Here is a 26163-nt window from a genome sequence, read left to right as displayed (position 1 = left end):
ATACAGAGAGGGGTATCATAGATGATGTATTGAGAAGGATATCATATATGATGTAATAATACAGAGAGGGGTATCATAGATGATGTAATAATACAGAGAGGGGTATCATAGATGATGTAATGTATTGAGAAGGGTATCATATATGATGTAATAATACAGAGAGGGGTATCATAGATGATGTAATGTATTGAGAAGGGTATCATAGATGATGTAATAATACAGAGAGGGGTATCATATATGATGTAATAATACAGAGGGGGTATCATAGATGATGTAATAATACAGAGAGGGGTATCATATATGATGTAATAATACAGAGAGGGGTATCATAGATGATGTAATAATACACAGAGAGGTATCATAGATGATGTAATAATACAGAGAGGGGTATCATAGATGATGTATTGAGAAGGATATCATATATGATGTAATAATACAGAGAGGGGTATCATAGATGATGTAATAATACAGAGAGGGGTATCATAGATGATGTAATGTATTGAGAAGGGTATCATATATGATGTAATAATACAGAGAGGGGTATCATAGATGATATAATGTATTGAGAAAGGTATCATATATAATGTAATAATACAGAGAGGGGTATCATAGATGATGTAATAATACAGAGAGGAGTATCATATATGATGTAATAATACAGAGAGGGGTATCATAGATGATGTAATAATACAGAGAGGGGTATCATATATGATGTAATAATACAGAGAGGGGTATCATAGATGATGTAATAATACAGAGAGGGGTATCATATATGATGTAATAATACAGAGAGGGGTATCATAGATGATGTAATGTATTGAGAAAGGTATCATATATGATGTAATAATACAGAGAGGGGTATCATAGATGATGTAATATATGGAGAGGTATCATAGACGTGGTGACGTGGCCCTGCAGGAGTCGAGAGTTAGACAGGCTACACCTACAGATTTGGTACTAACGTCTACGATTCATTCCCAGAGGCCGAGATTTCTCATTATAATCTAGATGACATGTTTGCTTCGAATTTCTACTAAAAAGGCAAAGTGTAGAGCAATACTGTGCTTTTAGTCAAGATGATAACATATCATGACAAATCTATAAATCTGACAAGTTGTTAAGTTTACAACATTTAAACAGGCACACTGATACTGAGAGCTCAGTGTGTCCCAGCTTGTTTCAGTGAGGGGGAGGAAGGAGGAAATAATGGAAAGGAAAAGATTACCAACGTCATTGACCTGCTGCAGCGGTCAAAAATTCCCACAGTTCCTACGTCTGTAAAATATGCAACAACATAAAGAAAAAAAGCATATAGAGAAAGCCTTCATCACCACATGGCACATGGCAGCCCGCGTGGAGCACTTGCGGCAGGAGGGGACAGATTCTCATGCGGTAACATGGTACAAAAGGATCCTACGGAAAACAGCAAAAGCAGCTCCCACAAACAGTTCAACACAGGGGCTATTGCACGCTCACACAAACACACACACACACACACTTCTTCATTCATTGTTGCATTCAGGGGTAATCAATATGACATAATGGAGCACATGATTAAACATGATCTGGTGATTGGTCAGTGATTAAAGCCCATGTAAGATCAGAAGATGATTTTTCTTAATTTCATATGTCAAATGAGCTTTGGTAGCACTTCCTGTTTTGTTTTGGTTTTTTTTGGATCAAACATGAAAAACCAAGAGAAATGAGACGACTGTGTGGAAAGACGTTGAAGGTGTTGATGGGATAACGGAGAACAGATTATTGCTCTGATGCTGCGGGATCGTCTGCACTCAGACAGACAAATCCCGGCTATCGAGAGTGGACACTTCTCCCTTTCACACAAAGCTGGACTGTAAGAGACTTCATCTCTCTATTTCAGCTACAGCTTGTCTGTATCTCTCTGTATTAGCACTATATCACTCCACACCTCACTGTATCTCTCTGTATTAGCACTATATCACTCTACACCTCACTGTATCTCTCTGTATTAGCACTATATCACTCCACACCTCACTGTATCTCTCTGTATTAGCACTATATCACTCTACACCTCACTGTATCTCTCTGTATTAGCACTATATCACTCTACACCTCACTGTATCTCTCTGTATTAGCACTATATCACTCCACACCTCACTGTATCTCTCTGTATTAGCACTATATCACTCTACACCTCACTGTATCTCTCTGTATTAGCACTATATCACTCTACACCTCACTGTATCTCTCTGTATTAGCACTATATCACTCTATACCTCACTGTATCTCTCTGTATTAGCACTATATCACTCCACACCTCACTGTATCTCTCTGTATTAGCACTATATCACTCCACACCTCACTGTATCTCTCTGTATTAGCACTATATCACTCCACACCTCACTGTATCTCTCTGTATTAGCACTATATCACTCCACACATCACTGTATCTCTCTGTATTAGCACTATATCACTCTACACCTCACTGTATCTCTCTGTATTAGCACTATATCACTCCACACCTCACTGTATCTCTCTGTATTAGCACTATATCACTCCACACCTCACTGTATCTCTCTGTATTAGCACTATATCACTCTATACCTCACTGTATCTCTCTGTATTAGCACTATATCACTCCACACCTCACTGTATCTCACTGTATTAGCACTATATCACTCTACACCTCACTGTATCTCTCTGTATTAGCACTATATCACTCCAGACCTCACTGTATCTCTCTGTATTAGCACTATATCACTCCACACATCACTGTATCTCTCTGTATTAGCACTATATCACTCTACACCTCACTGTATCTCTCTGTATTAGCACTATATCACTCCACACCTCACTGTATCTCTCTGTATTAGCACTATATCACTCCACACCTCACTGTATCTCTCTGTATTAGCACTATATCACTCTACACCTCACTGTATCTCTCTGTATTAGCACTATATCACTCCACACCTCACTGTATCTCTCTGTATTAGCACTATATCACTCTACACCTCACTGTATCTCTCTGTATTAGCACTATATCACTCCACACCTCACTGTATCTCTCTGTATTAGCACTATATCACTCCACACCTCACTGTATCTCTCTGTATTAGCACTATATCACTCCACACCTCACTGTATCTCTCTGTATTAGCACTATATCACTCCACACCTCACTGTATCTCTCTGTATTAGCACTATATCACTCCACACCTCACTGTATCTCTCTGTATTAGCACTATATCACTCCACACCTCACTGTATCTCTCTGTATTAGCACTATATCACTCCACACCTCACTGTATCTCTCTGTATTAGCACTATATCACTCCACACCTCACTGTATCTCTCTGTATTAGCACTATATCACTCCACACCTCACTGTATCTCTCTGTATTAGCACTATATCACTCCACATCTCCTTGTATCTCTCTGTATTAGCACTATATCACTCCACATCTCCTTGTATCTCTCTCAGACACCGGGGTGGGTCTCGTAAATAATTACAGTCCAGAATTCTTTATCTGGTGATCCATTATATAGTCAAAAGTATGTGTAGTGTTTTATTACAAATCTTCTTAAAATATTTTTAATATTTTTTTATTTTATTACACAGAAAATGATCATCAGGAACCTTAATCCAATGTATTCTTTTTATTATTAAAATATCATTATCAGCTATAATTATTAGCTTATTTCTCTACATATGAATTCCTCAAGAACTTGTTATTTCGAGGTCTGTAAATAAAGTTAACTTTATATTTAGTCACTAAATTTGAGAGAAAAAATGTTCTCATGGTCAAATGAGGAGGAATATTATTGTGTAAGTGTTAATATTTGGAAATTTGGGTTATAGTTATATCCTAATTCAGTGTTGTTGACTGTAAAGAGTACAGTTTAGCACTTCAATCTCACACACACACACACACAGTGGGAAGCATTAGCGTATACTCCAAGTTTCCTTCGTCAGTAGTTAGCAGTGATGAAGTGTGTGTGTGTGTGTGTGTGTGTGTGTGTGTACTGTACACTGTCTAATCGATAGCATCAATAATCAGTGGATTCAGAGAGAATGGAGAAAAACAGGAGCAACAGGAAGTTCAAATGAATTTCACTTAAGAATTCATTACACACAAATTGAGTGGTGTATTATTATTATAATCATTTTATTTTTATGGGAATGGATCTGGAGTGGAGAGTTTTATGATGAAAAGCACTTTTTAATACACTCTTTAATAAATTTAATCTTTCATTGTTTTAGCCTTCTAGCGTGTCTGTAAGATATTCTGCGATGCTATGACATCATTACGCTGATATTCTACAAACAGTCTGCTAGGTAAGCGCTGTGTATCATCTGGAAGCTTTGGGCATTGTGAGTACAGTTAGGACGAGTGATTTAACCATCCAACACAACACAGAGCTCGAGGCAGAGAGCATGCGGACGCTTACCTTTATCAGAGAGGTGCACACGATCGCCCCGGCGTTCACCATCGGGTTGTGCGGTTTATCTGAGGACGAACAACAGCATCTGTTATCATCCTAATCTGAATTCTGCATTCTGATTGGTCAGAGGATGTCAGTGAACATTTCCTGAGCAGCACTGAGGTTTGTGTTTATACGTAATCGTTATGGTTTCCATAGCCACGGCTCGTTCACAAGGACTCGTACTGAGAACGTTTCAAGTAACCAGAAATTATTTCAAGATGTTTTCGCTTAGATCTGTACGTTTATGTACACCGATCAGCCATAACATTATGACCACTGAGAGGTGACGTGAATAAGACTGATGATCTCCTCATCATGGCACCTGTTAGTGGGTGGGATATATTAGGCAGCAAGTCAACATTTTGTCCTCAAAGTTGATGTGTTAGAAGCAGGAAAAATGGACAAGTGTAAGGATAATTAAAAATTAAAATAATTGCAAATGCAAAGAGCACATTGCGTGTCCTCTAAAGTGATATTCCGTGGCCCAGAGTGTATTTTTCTGCTTCCTAACCATGCTGAAAGGGTCTAGAATAACACTGACTTCATGCTTGTCTGGTTTCTTCTGCCTGGTTTTCTTTGTCTAAGCCATGATTCATGCAAAGAGGTCAGTCAGAGTTCCATTTAAATCTAGATTCCTGCTTAAACAGAAGTGTTGTTTCCTGAGAATCACCTGAGACAGATTTCTGTATCATCAACACTCCAGGAAGCAGCATGAGTGGAAAAAAACTCCTTTTGTCAGAACTTCAGGTTTTCTTCAGGTCGTCTTCAGACAACAATAAACAGTGTATAACGTACACCGATCAGGTATAACACTGTGAGCAGTGAGAGGTGAAGTGAATAAGACTGATGATCTCCTCATCATGGCACCTGTTAGTGGGTGGAATATATATAGACAGCAAGTGAACATTTTGTCCTCAAAGTTGATGTGTTAGAAGCAGGAAAAATGGACAAGTGTAAGGATTTGAGTGAGTTTGACCAAAAGGGCCAAATTGTGATGGCTAGTCTGAACCATGAAGGGCTCCACCTCACAACTTACAGGACTTAAAGGATCTGCTGCTAACATCTTGGTGTCAGATATCACAGCACACCTTCAGGGATCTAGTGGAGTCCATGCCTTGACAGGTCAGGGCTGTTTTGGCAGCAGAAGGGGGATCGACACAATATTAGACAGGTAGTCATAATGTTATGGCTAATCAGTGTATGCCTTCATGTATACTGCTTTACCCAATATGACAGCATCACGCTTCTATATAATTTGTCCTAAAATCATGGAAGTGGTTGAATGATATCCAGTGTTACTATGTAGGCCATCATTAACACATCGTTATGTAACTCTATCATGTTATTGTCTTGCTCCATTTCCATTTTAAGTGCTTTAATATGTGCTAAATAATGCATATTATTTTTTTTATAAATGTACTTAAAGTTCCTCACGTTCATGAACCCTGATCATTGCTGCCCGCAGATATTTTATATCTTTTAATTGTTAAAAGTGAACGCACATATACCCCATCTCTACAGGATCCTACATTACAAATGAATCAGAAATAGAAAGAAAATTGATTTCACTTCAACTACACACTGCAATTGATCTAAATTGATTAAGAAGCAGGACACAAGCCCCGCCCCCTTTTCCAGTAGTCTCTCCAGCTGAAGAGTGCTTAAAGCACATTTCCAGTCTACTGTTCAGGAAAGGAGGAATAACTCCGGCTTCCTCTGCGATGGAATTCTCAGGGCATTACATCACTTCCTGTCGGTTGTGCTCCCTCTCAGAGACGATGCGTTTCGGATGTGACACATTTCTCACAGGATCCCTGACCCCGACTGACCGTACGGATCATTCTAGAGAAGACAGGAGGAAGTAGACGGTCAGTACTTGATTTTTTGCCCAGATATTTCCCACTGAGCATACTTCCTATAACCTTTCAAGGTGTTGCCATGGCAACAGCAGGCAGCTTAGATCCGTAACAGATGATCTTTTGGGAGCGGAAACAAGAGGACTCACTCCTACAAAACATTCCAGTGTCGCCATGATTCCTGTGCTACTGTGTTCAGTGTAAGTTGCAGTGTGTGATGAGAAACACAGAGCTGGCTCGTGAGCGTTGAATCGGGGGAATTTCACAAGTTGCGTAAGAGGAAGACTGGGTGGATTTCTTCAGTAAGAAAACATTTCATTAGAAATAAAAGCAGACAGTGGATTGATTTATCCAGAATATCATCAGAAACATTTAGACCTGTGTTGTTACTGACCATCTTCAATTCATCACTATTCCACAAATAACACAAATACTGCGTTATGTTCTAGCTGCTAATAAATGAACCTCTCTCAGCAGAGACAGGTTAAAGTGGGCGGGGCTTCTCGAATATCCGTTAACATCAGGGGGATAAAAACTTAATTATTTCAGGCATGAGAATTTAAAAACTCCAGTAGTTAAAAATTAAATGTCTGAACTGGGATGAAATGGTGCTAACCTCAGTGGTGGTGGACGGGGAGTGTGTGTGTGTGTGTGTGTGTGTGTCTGTGTGAGGAGAACTCACCATCCTCATTCAGAAAGAGTTTGTTGAAGCGTAAGCCGCTGGGCTCTTTGCCGATGAAGCGGTGCACGTACTCCGTGCTGTGGTCATGCACCGCGATGGCGTACTTCAGTGGCTTCACACATGACTGCAGACAGAATGGCACCTTGGTGTCACCCACAGTGTGTCTAAAAACACACACACACACACAGTGAGAGAGAGAGAGAGAGAGAGAGAGAGAGAGCATGAATAACATCATACACTTGGAGTCATCCTATAAAAACACCTTGGAGTTTAACATTAAAAGTTAAACAGCATAATAACTCCGTTTCAACATTAAACCACAAACTGCATTTATATTTAAACACATTTTCTTGCTGCGTTCACACATACTGGGAATTTCTCTCTCTAGTCTCTGTACCTCACAGTCATGAGAATATTTAGCAGCGAGTGACGCAACTAGCATTAAACTTTACATCAAACCGCTTTTCTTAGAGATAAAACGGAATGTTCTGAAGTGAGATTAGGTGTTTGTGTGTAAAATACAGCATCGTATCATACACTATGTTGCCAAAAGTTCTGGGACGCCTGCCTTTACATGCACATGAATGTAATATGGAATTGTCCCGCCCTTTGCAGCTATAACAGCTTCAACTCTTCTGGGAAGGATTTCCACAAGGTCTAGGAAGTGATCATCCCCAAACTGTTCCCACAAAGAGCATGAAATTGTCCAAAATGTCCTGGTATGAAGCTGAAGCATTAAGAGTTCCTTTCACTGGAACTAAGGGGCCGAGCCCAACCCCTGAATTCAATGATTTGGAGGGGTGTCCCAATACTTTTGGCAGTATAGTGTATATGAGGTGAAGGAGAAGCAGTGTGTGCTCTTTGTCAAGGATCACGCTCAGCTCTTCGCTCTCGTTGGTATTGTAACTAAACTTTTGTCAACCTTGGTGTGTCACTGATGAGGCCACGCCCACTTCCAGCATCAGAGTCAGGTTACACACCATCTTCATTATCTGAATGTTTTGCATTTAATTATTTTTAATATTAAACAGTGTGTACGATGTTGCTTTTTACTTTCATACTTTTATCACATTTTATTTGATATCTTGAAAATGTCTCTACTGTAACAGCCATTAGCCCCGCCCCTTATCCTGAACTTAACCTTTATTGATTGTAACAACTTTTCTAATATTAGTTCATTGTGTTTACTCTTCACTAGCTGAAATAACACGATGTACAGCTAGTGCTGAAGTGGTGTTAGCTTAGTGCTGAAGTGTAGCTCGCCAGACATCCCGGTTAGGTGTACTAGGTGTGTGTGTGTGTGTGTGTGTGTGTGTGTGTGTGTAGTCATTCTGATGAAATTTAAATCACGACTCAGTAAAAGAGCCATACAGCCGTACAGGTTGACCTCTGACCTCGAACTGCTACAAAGCTCTTACACCAGAGACCTTGGTAAATAAGACCACATTTTAATGAGGCGTTACCATAGAAACGCTATTGTATTAGAGCGGACACATTCGTATGAACCTGTGCTAGACTCAGAGCTGCTGTTCTAGAAAAGTAAAACTTGGAGGTGTGACGGTTAAATCTCTTGATAGCTGAGAGGTTTATAGCAGGAAGTTGTGAAATGTCGCAATCTGCAAAATAAACACTCACTAAAACTGTGAGAGGGAAAGAGTCCAGCAGCTGACCTGAGAGGTTAACAGTCCAACAGATCTCACCACACAGTACAGTACAGAACACGACATGTATCACTATATACAGGGTTTGCAAATAGAATACAGAAGAACTGCGTTAAAGAAATAATAAACAAACAAACACCCTGGGCTGAATGAGATGATCTTTAAATGTTTTGTTCAGTATTTGTTGAGGTGTGTGTGTGTGTGTGTGTGTGTGTGTGTGTGTGAGCTCTCACCTCTGTCCGTCCACTGTGCATACAGCCACGCCCCACAGGTCAGGGCTGAACTTGGCCAGTTGAGGAATGTAGTCAGCCACCTGAGACAGAAACACAGCATGAGATTCATCACTCCACAGGTGAAGCAGAGAGAGAGAGAGAGAGAGAGAGAGAGAGAAAGATAGAGATTCCAGGGTTCGTCCCATACCTGACCTCCAGACAGGTTTCTAGCAGTCTCATAAAGCTCGTCTATGTGGGAGGTGAAGGCCATGAAATCAGGGATGACAAACTTCTTCCGGAAAGCTTGGGTCAGGAGCACGATGTTACTCTGGACACATCTGACCAGTGAAGAAGAAACACAGTAGGAGGAGGATGAGGAGGATTATAAACATGAAACAACATGAAGCATGAAACAAATACTTAATCACTAAAACACTACCCACACACACACACACACTCTTCATACAGTGAAAGCCATAAAATATAATAAAGAACTCCACTGTGAAGTAAAATATCGTGAATAACTATATCATGAACCATACTGTGTGAGGAACTATATCAAGCACTAGACCATGAGGAACTATATTTCAGGCCTAGTTCCTGAAGGAAAACACAGGAAGTGATCTGACAAATGAAAAATATAAATCACTTAAACACACAACACTATTATGATAGCTGTCCAGTGTTAAGGGGAGAAAGTATTGGCACCCAAGGCACATAGAAATTTCTGGAAGCCTGCATTTTGCGGAAATCCGTCACTTCCTGTGTGGTCCTGATAAAGGCGAGCCGTAGGAATGCTTTATCACGCAGGACCTGAGCTCACACATGGCTCTCCGAGCAGACGAGGGATAAAAATAGCAGAGAGTGAGTGATGCGTCATCAGCTCTCGCATGCACACACACACGCACACACACACACACACACACAGGGAAGAGAGAGGAGCCATGGGGGAGCATGGAGCACACGGTCATCTCCTCCTCCTCATCTCAGTGGGTCTACATAGCGCCTTGTCCTTCGGGCGTCTCTAACAATTATTTCCATGTGTATATAAAGTATTTATATAATTCACCTCATGATGAAGTGTACACTTTCTCCAGCTTGTTACAAATCTTGAAGCCCAAAGCTTGATGGGTTCATCGCCATGACAACAGAGTTGTGTCAGTGTTAACACGCTCGTCTAAAATCCACAACCTCAAAGCGCATTTTTAATCCTCTGAGTGAAGCCAGAACACACTGTGGTGTTTGTGTGTGTGTTTGTGTGTGTGTGTTTGTGTGTGTGAGACGACTCACTTCTTAAAGAGATGGCGGTCCAGCATCACTCCGTCTGACGTGGACTTCAGGGTCACCTTCAGCATGTCCATACACTCCTTCAGCCGGGGGTCTCCTGTTCTCAGACCTGTGGCCTTCAGCGCCTGGACACACACACACACACTTATAACTGATTGACCAGATTCTGCTAATATATATATATAAGTAATTTATTTAATAAATAAATAAATAAATAAAATAATTTAAAAAACAGAAGAAAATAAATAAATTTAAATGATTAGATTATTAATCAGATTAATTTGATGTCATTTCCTGCTCTAGGATAAAGCCGCTGTCTTAAACAGCACATATTCATGTGTCACGGCGTGTGATAAAGTGTACACAGGTCTGAATATGATAACCTGTGAGGAACAGATAACCTCAGAGTATATAAACACACACACACACACACACACACACACACGTTACACCTCTCACTGGATTCCAATGTGAAGTCAATGTGACGTCAGCGCGGCTCTATAAACACCAACATCACAACGTCATTACCAGGATCGGGTTCATGCACGTGTGTGTGTGTGTGTGTGTGTATATGTCTGTATGTATGTATGTATGTATGTGTGTGTGTGTGTGTGTGTGTGGTGCATGTGAGACTGGTTATTGGTTGTTGATGGAAATGAGAATGAGTACATGGTTGTGTGTGTGTGTGTATGTCTGTATGTATGTATGTATGTATGTATGTATGTATGTGTGTGTGTGTGTGTGTATATGTCTGTATGTATGTATGTATGTATGTGTGTGTGTGTGTGTGTGTGTGTGTGTGTGTGTGGTGCATGTGAGACTGGTTATTGGTTGTTGATGGAAATGAGAATGAGTACATGGTTGTGTGTGAGTGTATGTCTGTATGTATGTCTGTATGTATGTGTGTGTGTGTGTATGTCTGTATGTATGTATGTGTGTGTGTGTGTGTGTGTGTGCATGTGTATGTTGTGCGTGTGCGCCTGTGCGTGTGTGTCTGTGTATGCGTGTGCCTCTGTGTGTGTGTGTGTGTGTGTGTATGTATGTATGTATGTATGTGTGTGTGTGTGTGTGTGTGTGTGTGTATGTCTGTATGTATGTATGTATGTATGTGTGTGTGTGTGTGTGTGCGTGTGTATGTCTGTATGTATGTATGTATGTGTGTGTGTGTGTGTGTGTGCGTGTGTATGTCTGTATGTATGTATGTATGTGTGTGTGTGTGTGTGCATGTGTATGTTGTGCGTGTGTGCGCCTGTGCGTGTGTGTCTGTGTACGCGTGTGCCTCTGTGTGTGTGTGTGTATGTCTGTATGTATGTGTGTGTGTGTGTGTGTGTATGTTGTGCGTGTGTGCGCCTGTGCATGTGTGTCTGTGTATGCGTGTGCCTCTGTGTGTGTATGTCTGTATGTATGTATGTATGTGTGTGTGTGTGTGTGTGTGTGTGTGTGTGTGTGTGTGTGTGTATGTTGTGCGTCTGTGCGCCTGTGCATGTGTGTCTGTGTATGCGTGTGCCTCTGTGTGTGTATGTCTGTATGTATGTATGTATGTGTGTGTGTGTGTGTGCATGTGTATGTTGTGCGTCTGTGCGTGTGTGTCTGTGTATGCGTGTGCCTCTGTGTGTGTATGTCTGTATGTATGTATGTATGTGTGTGTGTGTGTGTGTGCATGTGTATGTTGTGCGTCTGTGCGTGTGTGTCTGTGTATGCGTGTGCCTCTGTGTGTGTATGTCTGTATGTATGTGTGTGTGTGTGTGTGTGTGTGTGTATGTTGTGCGTGTGTGCGCCTGTGCATGTGTGCCTGTGTGTGTATGTCTGTATGTCTGTATGTATGTATGTATGTATGTATGTGTGTGTGTGTGTGTGCGTGTGTATGTCTGTATGTATGTATGTGTGTGTGTGTGTGTGCATGTGTATGTTGTGCGTCTGTGCGCCTGTGCGTGTGTGTCTGTGTATGCGTGTGTCTCTGTGTGTGTGTGTGTGTATGTCTGTATGTATGTGTGTGTGTGTGTGTGTGTGTGTGTGTATGTTGTGCGTGTGTGCGCCTGTGCATGTGTGTCTGTGTATGCGTGTGCCTCTGTGTGTGTATGTCTGTATGTATGTATGTATGTGTGTGTGTGTGTGTGTGTGTGTGTATGTCTGTATGTATGTGTGTGTGTGTGTGTGTGCATGTGTATGTTGTGCGTGTGTGCGCCTGTGCATGTGTGTCTGTGTATGCGTGTGCCTCTGTGTGTGTGTGTGTGTGTGCATGTGTGTGTGTGTCTCTAATGATGAACTCACTGATAAAGACTTCAAAACACTTTTGTGCGCTCCTCTGAATAAGACCATCGGCCAAATGCCAGGAATATAAATGTAAATGTGTGTGTGTGTGTGTGTGTGTGTGTGATTATAACTGACCGTTATAAACTTGTGAGCTGGGATCTTCTCCTGACCATCAGCAATGGTGTAGAAGAGCAGATCCTCCAGACTCGGCAGGATCCCTGCCTTCCTTCTCCTGCACACACACACACACACACACACAACATATGATATAGTAAACATTCTGTTACCTATTGGTTGAGATTAAAGCTCTGTGTTGTGGCTGTGTTTCTTAAGGTGCTATACAAACACACTGTACACACACACACACACACACACCAGCACAACAAGTAACCTGCGGCTGGAGGAGTAGATGATTTATGAGCAGTGCATCCAGCATTTTTTATTATTTTAACCTTAAGCTGTGTGATAAAGACTTGTGAGAGTTGTGTTAATGTTTTGTGTGAGAGACGGCAGTAAACATCACACTCAGTACATTTTTGTGAAACAGTGAAACATAACTGGCTAGAAGGGAAGGACATGTAATGAAATGAAATGATACTTACACAGAACACACAGCCACAGCACACAGGGATGGAGAAACAAAAAAAAGAACAAAAACATGGATGAGACACGTTACACACACACGAGTGGAAACACAAAAATAATTATTAATATTTACAAAGAAATGACTAACACAAAGTAACAAACTCAACTCTTCAACACAAACTGAATGAAAGCTGTAGGAGATCTACACTATATTGCCAAAAGTATTGGGACACCCCTCCAAATCGTTGAGTTCAGGTGTTGTTTTTCAGGGGTTGGGCTCGGCCCCTTAGTTCCAGTGAAAGGAACTCTTAATGCTTCAGCTTCATACCAAGACATTTTGGAAAATTTCATGCTCTTTGTGGGAACAGTTTGGGGATGACCCCTTCCTGTTCCAAAATGACTGCACACCAGTGACCAAAGCAAGGTCCATAAAGACATGGATGAGTGAGTTTGGTGTGGAGGAACTTGACTGACCTGCACAGAGTCCTGACCTCAACCCCATAGAACACCTTTGGGATGAATTAGAGTGGAGACTGTGAGCCAGACCTTCTCGTCCAACATCAGTGCCTGACCTCACAAATGCTCTTCTAGAGGAATGGTCAAAAATTCCCATAAACACACTCCTAAACCTTGTGGAAAGCCTGACCAGAAGAGTTGAAGCTGTTATAGCTGCCAAGGGCGGGACAACTCCATATTACATTCATGTGCATGGAAAGGTAAGTGTCCCAAACTTTTGGCAATATAGTGTATGTGATGAAGTGGTGATGTAATAACAGGATGGTGGAGAGATGGAGATGATAAAATACGGTGATGTCTGTCTCTCTCTCTCTCTCTCTCTCTCAACACACACACACACATGCAGCAGCTTGTCCTCATTCCAGCTCACACCTGGTATTTTTACGTGTCTCTACTGAACACTGTTTCAGAAGAATGACAGTAGGGTGAGAGAATGGAAGAGGGAGGGAGAATGAAAGAGGAAGAGAGAATGAGAGAAGAGAAAGAGAATGAAAGAGAGAGAGAATGAGAGAGAAAGAATGAGAGAGAAGAAAGAGAGAGACAGAGAGAGAGAGAGAGAGAGAGACAGAGAGCAAGAGAGAGAGAGAGAGAGAGAGAGAGAGAGAGAGAGAGACTCCGCCTCTTTTGGGCTTCAGGTGAAGTGATGTATCTGAGCTGCATGGACGTAAAGCTGCAGAAAAATCAACAGAAAAATAAAGCCAGAGTTTGGCTTTTCATACAAATCACAATATGGAGATGCGGAAGAGGTTTAAAGTGAAGGCGTGAGCAGGGTTTGTGATCAGCTGGGAGGTGAGTTAGAGTCGGGTTCGAGGCATGTGACTCAGTGTGAGAAAAACATGGCAGATGGGCTGATGGAGTTTTTCTAAATCACACGTGCGCTTTAGAAAACAGAACAGGTAAAGTCAGCACCACAAGCCCAGAGAAACAAAGTCATTATGAGAAAAACGCCTGCCGTGGTTGCCAGGTGATGGTGAGTGTTTTGCGCCGGCCGTGTGTGTTTGTGTGTGTGTGTGTGTGTGTGTGAAGAGGCGAGAGCAGCAGGTCGAGAGTGACCGAGGGTCTGCAGAATCACAGCTAACCAAGAGAAATTAAACCTCATTTCCTGGAAGATTGGAGACAATTTAGAGCCATTACTGTCCATATCAGAGCCATTAGATGTGTGATAGCATGGTGCGTCTCTCACACACACACACACACACACACACACAGTGTGAGCACAAATGCTTTTCTCTGTATTTTCTCTCAAAGACACTGGAGACTCCTTCCATGTGGTCTCTGTCACAGCACATTAGTGTGTGTGTGTGTGTGTGTGTGTGTGTTTGCCTCATTCTAACTCAGGGTTAAGTGTTTGTTCTGCTGAGAGCCTTAGGAAAGAGACAGAGAAAGAGAGAGAGAGAGAGAGAGAGAGAGAGAGATGGAAAGTAAGAATGTATATATAAAGTCTTAAAGGATGTATGAGGTATAACAGCTGCTATACACTTCACTATGTATTTACACACACACACACACACACCAGATAATCCCTTATCAAAAGGTGTGAACACAAACCAGAAAGAAACACACAATAATTTATAAAACACCAGGAGGAGGATATGGAGTGTAAACATAAAGAGCTGTAATGTTTCTGTGTTTATTTAATAAATACATAATACTACCGCACAGAAAACAGTGTGTGTGTGTGTGTGTGTGTGTGTGAGAGAAGGAGACAGAGGGAAAAAGAGAGAGAGATTACATTCAATAGCTGTGGTTGGAAATGTTCATGATCAATAGTTCTAAAAATATTCCTAGAGTTCAGTTGTAAAGCCAATATTAAGATTTATTTTTTAAATAATTATATAAGTATACGTTTTAAAATACATCTAAGTGAATCAAATATAAACAAATGAAGTTCTAAAGCCATTTCCAGCTCTCTAAACTTCTCAGATAGCATTTATTTACTGTTTGATGCATTTCATTAAGTGCATGATGAAAGCAAATCAAAAAGAGTCAAAAGTGCTGATTCAGAGTCAACTTTGCTGATTCAGAGTCAACTGTGCTGATTTGAAGTCAACTTTGCTGATTCAGAGTCAACTGTGCTGATTCAGAGTCAACTGTGTTGGTTTGGAGTCAAATGTGCTGATTCAGAATCAATTGTGCTGATTCAGAGTCAACTGTGTTGGTTTGGAGTCAAATGTGCTGATTCAGAATCAACTGTGTTGGTTCGGAGTCAACTGTGTTGGTTTGAATTCACCTTTGTTGGTTCGGAGTCAGCTGTGCTGATTCAGAGTCAGCTGTGTTGGTTTGGATTCACCTTTATTGGTTCGGAGTCAGCTGTGCTGATTTAGAGTCAGCTGTGCTGATTCTGAGTCAAATTTGCTAAGTCAGAGTCAATTGTGTTGGTTTAGAGTCAGCTGTACTGATTCAGAGTCAACTGTGCTGATTTAGAGCCAACACTGCTGATTCGGACTTGTGATCTGAGTAACAGATGTGAAAGCGTTGTAAAAATCACACGTGTCTGCTGCACGGATAGACTTAAAGAGGATATCTCTCTCTCTCTCCTTCTCTCTCTCTCTCTCCCTCTCACACACACACACACACACACAGTTGAATCAATTATGTTGTAAATGATGCAGGTATGAAAGTGGTAAATCATTTCCACATATAGAGAACCAATGAATCAATAACTTATATTAGTATTTTTCTGTTTAGTTCCAAGCCCCCCCCCATACACACACACACACACACTTCTCCTCCTGACCTTCCCTCATGCTCATATTACAGTGTATTAGCTTTCTGAGAGAACCACGTGGCTCTGTCCTTTGTCCTACTGCCTCTCTCTCTCTCTCTTTCTCTCTCTCTCTTTGTGTGTGTGTGTGTGTGGTACCCATGCGGTTGTCATGTTGGGGATTACCTGTTAAAGCTCTAATAGACAGCTCCATGTCTGTGTGTTTATGGTGTTAATGGTTACACTTGTGCGTGATTATGTTCTCGGGTTACAGCCATTAGTTCTAATCCCAGCTATTAGTTTGAAAATGCTTCCTCAACACACACACACACACGTGTACGACAGGAAGTTCTTCACAGGAAGTGCTCTGAGCTTTGTGCTCCTACTTAACCCTGAAAGATAAGATACCCTGAAGAACTTTCTGGAAAGCCTTCTGTCTTCTGTTTACGGTGTCTCAGTTTCACAACAACATCCAGCTAATAATATCCACTCTATCAGATTTACCTCCGTTTTTTTCACATTCCTGAAAAATCATGAACTTAATGTCAGCTCTTCTACAACATAGATATGGAAGCTATCTCCAGAGGTAAAACTGTAACATACACTTATATTGCCAAAAGTATTGGGACACCCCTCTAAATCATTGAGTTCAGGTGTTGTTTTTCAGGGGTTGGACTCGGCCCCTTAGTTCCAGTGAAAGGAACTCTTAATGCTTCAGCTTCATACCAAGACATTTTGGACAATTTCATGCTCTTTGTGGGAACAGTTTGGGGATGACCCCTTCCTGTTCCAACATGACTGCACACCAGTGACCAAAGCAAGGTCCATAAAGACATGGATGAGTGAGTTTGGTGTGGAGGAACTTGACTGGCCTGCACAGAGTCCTGACCTCAACCCCATAGAACATCTTTAGGATGAATTAGAGCGGAGACTGTGAGACAGGCCAAAACTGGGACGCCTGCCTTTACATGTACATGAATGTAAGTGTGAGTTGCCCCGCCCTTTGCAGCTATAACAGCTTCAACTCCTCTGGGAAGGCTTTCCACAAGGTTTAGGAGTGTGTTTATGGGAATTTTTGACCATTCCTCTAGAAGCGCATTTGTGAGGTCAGGCACTGATGTTGGACGAGAAGGTCTGGCTCACAGTGTCCACTCTAATTCATCCCAAAGGTGTTCTATGGGGTTGAGGTCAGGACTCTGTGCAGGTTCCCACAAAGCATAGGAGCACGATATTCTCCAAAATGTCTTGGTATGAAGCTGAAGCATTAAGATTTCCTTTTACTGGAACTACGGGGCCGTGTCCAACCCCTGAAAAACAACACCTGAACTCAATGAATTTGGCAATATAGTATTTCTAACACCTTCAGGTCTCTCACTTGATTATCGGCGACTCAAATGGATCACTTAGAATGAAACTGATTTGCAACAGATTACAGGAGCTTGGTAAGAGTGAATCATTGCACTGAACTCTATGGAGATTTTTAGGGAAAATGATCGAATTCGGTGACAAATTTGAACACTAAACAAATGTCACACATGTGGTAGTAAACAGTGTGATATATGATGATGATCTGATATCAGTACTGTGCAAATGAAGTCACTGGGCACTTTTCAGTCCAGCACAGCTAGTTAAAGAATTGTGATGGTCAGCTTGTGCATACTGAATTTTTCAAAACATCCTTTAACATTTTATCATCTATAACCCTTTATCCTCAATACCAGGATACTCAAACCAGTGTGAAACTTATTACGTGTTGTGAAAGTGTGTGTCAGTAGAGACTGTGTGAGGTTATGTAATCTTGCAGCACGGTGTGTACACAAGTAATAATGTAACATGAAGTGGACAAACACTTGGACGCTGATAAGATAATAGACATGTTTATATCCTGTTAATAAACAAGGCTGATCCTGTGTGTATAAATCACACTAATGGCTCTAACTCTCTTCCGTACAGCCACGCTGGAACACACACACACACACAGGATAAAAGTGTGTAACCACCTGGCATCTGCATCTGGTCTCTCTGAGCTCCAGTATAAACCCACACGCCTGGGACCGAGGCCAGATTCCAGAGAATAAAGCGAGTGTGAGAAATGAGGCTGGAGTGACGTGGCTATTAGAGGAAAATATTCGACAATCAGCTGGTGTGATATTCAGCAGGGCCAGACTGCTCTGAAGTTGATTGTCTAGGACAGCGCGAGGTTTTAAACCATGGCTGAACGTTTTACGGGTTCGATTGGGAAAACGAAGAGCTTCTGGCTTTCACATGGTGACTAGTGAATGCTCCAGATGTACAGAAGATCTGCTTGTACGTGTGGTAACTCCTTCAACACCTGAAAAATCAGCTTCAGTGCGAATACAAGTGCTACAAGAATCCAAAATATAATAATATCCCCAAAAAATTGGGAGTGTTGAAAGAAAATGAAAGTGAATAAGACAAACTTTTACAAGGAGCAGATAAACATTAGCCTACTTATCACCGGTGGTAAGCTGAGGCAAAAACATAAGTGGTTTAAGTGGTTAAAAAAGGCAGATAGATAGATAGATAGATAGATAGAAATAAATAAATAAATAAATAAATAAATAAATAAATAAATAAATAAATAAATGTAGGGAACCCTTGATTAAGAGTTTAAGGGAGTCAGGGGTCCTGAGGTAGGTCCACATGGCTGTGTTTGTGAAACACTGTGAGATTCTGTGCTCAGTAAAAACCCAGAGCTCTGCTTCATACTGGATTAAAAAATAACCCTGATTGGAAAATTCCTGGCATTCAGAATATGCTCAGAGAGAGAGATTTTCCCATCCATCCATAACAATATAGTTAGTTTGTTAGTTAAACATGTGGTTAAGTTAGTTGTGGGTTTGGTTAATTAATCAGTAAGTCATATAGTTAGTTAACCATGTAGTTAGTTAGTCATGTGGTTAGTTAGTGACTTAGCTAGTTAGATGTGTGGTTAATCATTTAGTTGTGGGGTTGGTTAGTTAGTCAGTCAGTCAGTTATGTGGTTAGTTAACCATGTAGTTAGTTAGTCATGTGGTTAGTTAGTTAGTTTATCATGTGGTCAATTAGTTAGTTGTGGGGTTGGTTAGTTAGTCAGTCATATGGTTAGTTAACCATGTGGTTGGTTAATCACGTGGTTAGTTAGTAAATCATGTGGTTCATTAGTTAGTTGTGGGGTTGGTTTAGTGAGTTAGTCAGACATATCGTTAGTTAACCACATAGTTAGTGAGTCATGTGGTTAGTTAGTTAAGCAGTTAATTTGTTAGTTAGTCATGTGGTTAGTCAGTTAGTTAGTTAGTTATTTAGTTAGTTAGTCAGTCATGTGGTCAGTTGATCAGGTGGTCAGTTTGTTAGTCATGTTTTTATCTTTAGGAAAGGGTGGCAATAATTCTGGTGCTGTCTGTACTGTATGTGCCATGAGGCTCCTAGGAGTCTGACATATATTTTATATAAACACAAGACAATTTTATGGCTTTTTTTAATGTGTGTGTGTCTGTGTGTGTGTCTGTGTGTGTGTGTACAAATACCAGCACAGTGGAATGTTACCTGTCATTTAGAATTAATAATGATGGTGTGTCCTACACTCGCTTAAATCTAATCACACTACGCTGTGAAGAATCCGAGCGAGTGTGTGTGTGTGTGTGTGTGTGTGTGTGTGTGTGTGTGGTGCACAAATCTCCACATGCATACCCATGTGATGAGTCACAGTAAAGCAGCATGCAAGAGGAACCTGACACGATGCGCTCAGAGGTTCAGTGTGAAAATAAATGAAACGTAAAGCAGCTGATTTGTTTATTTGGGATCGGAGTGGAACCAGGTCTGCTTTTCTCAACCTGCCGCCATTTTCTCACGTTCTGTTTGTGGGAGAGATCGAACACACACATTCCTCACATACCGGCATACACTCGCCATCAATCCCATCCCAGTGCTTCTGTTCTCAAAGCGCTTCTCTCTTCATTAACATTCACACACAGTGAACGTGAAGGAGATATTTCAGTCCGGCTTGCTGTCTGAAACTAATTATCACACACAGCAGGAGACGTGTGTGTGTGTGTGTCATTTAATAATCACACATAACTAACACACTGCTGATGAAACAATCATTTCATTAAAGCAGGATCATCATTAATGATGATATACGCTGTATTGACCTCCACATCCCGGCGTGCTGCCCGGGCCTGCCCCGCCCCGCCCCGGGTGTCTATCCTGACTCAACTAAAATAAACAGACTAATTTAAAATGCAAGACTGAGACTTTATTGATTGCGTATGACGTTGTGTGCTGACCTCAGGGTTGAGGAGACCTTCCTTTCTGTCAGAGCAGTAATGAGAGAGCACAAATTCAGAGCACACAGCGTCCTCCGATTAATGGACAGGAGGCTTTTATTGCATTTAATTGCATCTGTTGACGTACAATCAAGCTTTCTTACATGCGAACAAAGCTCTGTGATGTAAAATGTCATGATGTGGTATCTCACTGTATCTGTGTGTGTGTGTGTGGGGGGGGGGGGGGGTCATGTTTCAAAAGGCCATTTAGCCTGCTCCTCATTGGTCATTTTTCCTCTTCACACCCTCTGCCCTGCTGTCCGGCACTTTTACAACGAAGACACACCCACGTTTATATTTATAGTTGTATAGGCTCGGGGGTCACGGGACCACACACACACACACACACACACTCAACTACTTCCCATATTTCCAAAGAGCATGTTACACACCCACCAATGACAGAGAACACGAACACACACACACACACACACTCAACTACTTCCCGTATTTCCAAAGAGCATGTTACACACCCACCAATGACAAAGAACACGAACACACACACACACACGCCTCGTTTTAGGTCACGTGACCGGCTGCACGCTATGTCTCCTAATGGGCCTGTACTGGTACAAAGGCGCTGAGAGGTTACCATGGAAACGGCCCACACCTAGCTAGTCTGTCAAGATAAAGCTGACGTCTTACTTGTCCGTGGCGGTTTCCTGGACCGTTCCATCGTTCTTCACCGGTTCACTGGCCTCTATGGCTCCTTCAGCCTTTGTACAAAGTCTTCTCCTCCATGTTGAAGTGTGTGAGACAGAGCCCGCGGCGAATACAGGGTTTATTTTAGAGAAGACTCGGCCATCGCCACTGAACGTTTTATGTCTCGCGCTGCGAACTAACGGACGCTTGAGGTTCACGTGAAACAACTCCTTCAGAACAGGTGAACACCTAAACTGTAACATTTCAATCTTGTCGCGCTAAATGAGTGGAACTGCGTCTTAATGTATGCCTTTAAAAAAAATAATGAAATAAAAACCTATAACTTAGCAAGCCTTTAAGGAGTTAGCCTTGCCGCGAGCGCGTCTTCTCGAAACGGTAAACCGCCTGCTGCTATTCGGCGAACAAAATGTCACTAGCCCCGCCCCGTCAACCTTCCTATTGGTCGGGGTGGGAAAGCAGTAATACCGATAGCCTTCTGATTGGTCAGATCGCACGTCAATCAGAACGTCGCTCTCGGCAACACGTCCTTTGTTGAAAATGAGTCACGGCGTGTAAAAAAAAAACGTGAGTCGTGCACGTGCTCGCGTGTTTTCAACTCAAGTGTAAAAGATCCTTAAAGATTTCATAAAGAATTTATAACAATAAAATTGTAAAAAGACTGAAAGAATGCACATTTTTAAAAGCAGGAGTGAAAGTGTAGGAACGTTATTTACGGCATGGCGTGAAATATATAAATATAATTATAAATATATAAAAAACAATATTGGTAATATATAACTATTATTTTTCAGTAGGAATATTTTTAGAATAATTGGTGGTAATTATTAAATGTGCTATAACAATTCACTTGTAATTGCAATGTTATTACATCGAAATATATTAGCAGTAATAATAATGATAATAATTATATTAATAATAATTGATATTAATGTTGTGCAGTTCTGCACTGGGAGCACTGTTTACAGATAATCCTACACATTAATAAACACTTCAGTTTTACGAAATGAAAACACTCGAAAATGAAAGTACAGAAACCACAACATCATGTGAGAGATAAGATATATATATAATCACATGATGGAAATTTCTGGAGTGAAACGGACAGCAGTGTATCAGACAGCAGTGGACAACTTTGATGTGAGCTCAACCATCTACAGCTCAATGTTGGGAAAACAAAGGAACTGGCAGTGACCTTTAGAAAATCCAGAACCCCAGGCTCTCCTTTGTCTGTCCTTGGAGAGAATTGTTGAGGATTACAAATACCTGGGAGTCCATATTGACAACAAACTGGACTGGACACTAAACTCAACAGCGCACAGAGTAGGCTGTATTTTCTGAGGAGGCTCAGGTCCTTCAACGTCTGCAACACCATACTGTGGATGTTCTGTGAGTCTATGGTGTCCAGTGTCATTTTCTATGCAGCGGTCTGTTGGGGATGTAACATGAAGGTGGCAGAGAGAAATAAACTGGACAGACTAATCAGGAGGGCTGGCTCTGTACTTGGCATGGAGCTGGACCCAGTTCACGTTGTTGTTGAGAGAAGAATGCTGTCAAAACTCCATTTAATTCTGGACAACCCTTCTCATCTACTACACAGTGTGCTGGTTAATCAGAAGAGCACAGAAACTGATCACTGCCAAGTGTAGCACTGAGCACTTTAGGAGATCTTTCATCCCTGTGGCAATTAAACTGTACGATTCCTCCCTTTAAGTGTTGTTCATTTTCATGTGCAATAATTAATAATGGGTGCTATAGTAATTATAGACCTTTCATGCACATAACAATTTCACCATTATCTATCATGTACAATACAACATTACCATTATCACTTATTAAAATGATCACCAATTTACAATCCTTGTGTGCAATACTACAGTTCAACACTATTATATGTACAGTATTTATACAGTATTTGTATTTATTTATTCTATTTTACAGTTTATATAATGGTGTATATATTTCTTTCGTTCTCTCTTATATTTTTATTTTTATTAGAGCAACTGTAACATGGCAAAGCAATTTCACCCTGGGATTAATAAAGTTTTTTGAATCTTGAATCTTGAAGCTTGAAAAAAAACAACTTCTAGCATCATGTTTCTGTCTTATTTCACAGGTCAGTGTCCTCCTCATGACTGTGAGGGCTACAGGACTGTGACTAGCTTCTGGAGTGGAGACTGTGAGCCAGACATCAGTGCCTGACCTCACAAATGTGCTTCTAGAGGAATGGTCAAAAATTCCCATAAACACACTCCTAAACCTTGTGGAAAGCCTTCCTAGAAGAGTTGAAGCTGTTATAGCTGCAAAGGGCGGGACAACTCCATATTACATTCATGTGCATGTGACGTCCCAAAACATTTGGCAATATAATGTATGACCAAATTGTGATATTTCTCTAAAAGCTCTGCAGGACATAACCTTTTTCACCAAACTTCTTCCCTCTCTCCTGGAGCTCATTAATGTGTTTTGGTCTGGCATGCACCATTTCACTTACTGCTTAATGATCCAGAGACTGAAAGAGAAACAATGCAGTGAAAAGATTCCTTCAACACCACTTATTACCCGAGTCAAACAGGCTGTTCTGAGAAAAACAAATAAACCAGGATGTTTTTTTTTTTTTTAATGAAAAGGGTGGGGCTTTTACGCTATTACAGCTGAATGATCAGGATTATTATTGTTATCGTTCTTCATTTGACAGACGACTTCACAGAGGACATCAGAAGAGGAAGAGTAGTGATGAATGAACCAGTTTGTTATCATTTCTTCTGTTTCTATGAAAAGAATTGAAAAGTACCGCGCCCTGAATGCACAAAAGCAGCATCTGATGAGGCTTCAGGCTTCAAAAATGACATTTACTAAAGAAGATAAAGTTAATAGAGAGGAGGAGCTTGCAAAACAAAAATAAACACACAGACCCTCCTCTTCCTCCTCCTCTTCCTCCTCCTACACCTACAGCTAATAAATATAACAATAATAACAACAATAATCATAATAATAACAATAAATGTTATTAATTTATTTTATTTTATTTCTCTAAAGCAGACAGCCTGCTTTTGACTGGAATAAATGAAGGAAGTCTGTCTCTGTAATATATATTTTTTTTTTTACTTAAATGTGGAAAAGATATATAAACAGTTTATAAACAAATAAATACTCTGAAGGTTAGGCAGTCAGGGCCAGAAAAGGGTCATTATCAGTCACATACTGGAGGTCTTTCTCCTTCTAGAACCTTCTGTAGCCTCAGACTTTAGGATCTGCTGTAAAGTGTTTATCTGGTGCCACCTGGTGTCACACGGAGGTACTGCACACTGAAGAGATTAAAAAGTTAGCCCACTTGACACACACACACACACACACACAAACAAATATTATCATTTTTGTAACTTTTACTGAAGTGTAATTTGCATAAAAAGGGCATTTTAATTGTGAAATTGACCCCAAACCTCATACTTTGCATACAAGTTGTATTTACAGCAGGTCTGAGAGCGTTGTTATTATAGAGCTGCACTGACACCTAGTGGTCATTGCAGGAAGTGCGTCTAAATTGACTGTATATTAAACCTGTAATTATAGTGGCTATGTGCTGTAAACAGACAGCATACGTAAATAAATCGTTTTAAGTTAATTATATGATGCCATCACACACGCTCTGCAATTAGTTCAGTTTGATTTAGTGAGAAATAATCAATGAAATAATAAACTTAATGATGGTTTAAGAATGAACTACAGGTATAGAACGTAAATGGAGCCTAAACCTAGTTCCAGTGTTTAATTCACCCGGATTCTGTAGGTTTAAACCTCGTTCATCAAAAGTGCATTAGGTAAGATTTGCACACTGTGGAAAATGACTGACGATAAATTTATTACACTAAACAAGTGTAAGTAATTTTATTTATTTATTTATTTATTTATTTATTTATTTATTAGTAGTAATAGTAGAAGCTGCAGTAGTAGTAATGGAAGCAGGCATGTGTAGTAATAATTATAGTAGTAATATTGAGGAATTTTGTTTGTTTGTTTATTTGTTTGTTCGTTAAGCTCAAATATATAATGAATAAATTACGCTGCAGATTTTTCAGTTTTTCCTTCTGAATTACACTGATCAATTGTCCAGGAGTGTGAATTCTATCTGCCAATGATGATGTCACATGGGGTCTAACATCTGACCAATCAGCAGCTCTGCTTTAAACCTCTCTCTCTCTCTCTCTCTCTCTCTCTCTCTCTCTCTCTCTCCCTTCCCCTCATTCTTTCTTTTTCTCTCTTCCTTCTTTTACGTTATTGTTTATATATATATATATGATTCAAATCAGAGAATTCTGTTTTTGTTTTCATGAATAAATTAAAGGTTTTTATTTATTTACCTGCAAAAAGAAGTGAAGTGTTAGAGTGGAGCCCACAGGAGGGACAGGTTTAACAGGTGACCACACGACAGCTTCAAATGAAACAATTAAAACTGATTTAGTTCAAAAACATACATCATTATATTAGAACTTATAAATAAATCATACAAAACAACAAACAGATTATAAAACAGCATTTCCTTGCTATGTACCTGTAATTTGCAATGATAATAAAGTTCTATCTATCTATCTATCTATCTATCTATCTATCTATCTATCTATCTATCTATCTATCTATCTATCTATCTATCTATCTATCTATCTATCTATCTAAATAAGAGCATGAAGTAAAGGAGGGTTGTTTCTTTCTTATATTTACTTCCTTTCTACTTATTGCTCAGTGCCCTGTGTGTGCAGTTTGTGTATAACCGTACACGGTCCTGTCACTGTTTAATCCACCTCACGCTGTAGGACATGGATCTGTACCTTGACCTCCTGATCTTCTCCAAACACCTGCTGATGACAGGAGTAACCAACAGAACGGGTTCTCCATCATTCCAGCCTCCTCATTCTTTTCTTAAGTATGATAAATCTATGGAGCGTCACACGACAGCT

At 40.5% G+C, this 26163-nt stretch overlaps 1 protein-coding gene and 1 long non-coding RNA gene across 10 annotated transcripts in view; both read right to left on the bottom strand.

Annotated features, from left to right (window-relative positions):
* glsb (glutaminase b) overlaps window positions 1–21615 on the bottom strand; it is a 46323-nt gene extending 24708 nt beyond the window's left edge. For 4 of the 9 annotated variants that reach the window (XR_009204813.1, XR_009204814.1, XR_009204815.1 and 1 more), the window contains exons 1-7: window positions 21194–21615; window positions 12554–12650; window positions 10169–10290; window positions 9087–9216; window positions 8900–8979; window positions 7006–7169; window positions 4432–4490 (exon numbers count right to left, since the gene is read on the bottom strand). Coding sequence is in view for 6 of the 9 variants with exons in the window: in XM_058393241.1 (XP_058249224.1) it covers window positions 4432–4490; window positions 7006–7169; window positions 8900–8979; window positions 9087–9216; window positions 10169–10290; window positions 12554–12650; window positions 21194–21453 (912 nt within the window). In the remaining 3 variants the exon portion in view is untranslated. Of the gene's footprint in view, window positions 1–1225; window positions 1276–4431; window positions 4491–7005; window positions 7170–8899; window positions 8980–9086; window positions 9217–10168; window positions 10291–12553; window positions 12651–21193 lie in introns of those variants that run through there. The other 5 variants (XM_058393243.1, XM_058393245.1, XM_058393242.1 and 2 more) reach the window with 4 other exon arrangements.
* A 2647-nt stretch (window positions 21616–24262) lies between these two features.
* Window positions 24263–26163, bottom strand: part of LOC131355048 (uncharacterized) — a 15244-nt gene continuing 13343 nt past the window's right edge. The window contains exons 2-3 of the long non-coding RNA XR_009204816.1: window positions 25570–25640; window positions 24263–24516 (exon numbers count right to left, since the gene is read on the bottom strand). This is a non-coding gene — a long non-coding RNA (uncharacterized LOC131355048). The remainder of the gene's footprint in view (window positions 24517–25569; window positions 25641–26163) is intronic.

Source organism: Hemibagrus wyckioides, linkage group LG06, assembly GCF_019097595.1.
Source record: "Hemibagrus wyckioides isolate EC202008001 linkage group LG06, SWU_Hwy_1.0, whole genome shotgun sequence".
Taxonomy (NCBI): domain Eukaryota; kingdom Metazoa; phylum Chordata; class Actinopteri; order Siluriformes; family Bagridae; genus Hemibagrus; species Hemibagrus wyckioides.
The sequence above is the reverse complement of the archived record's forward strand: the minus strand, read 5'-3'. Positions and strand labels throughout refer to the sequence as shown.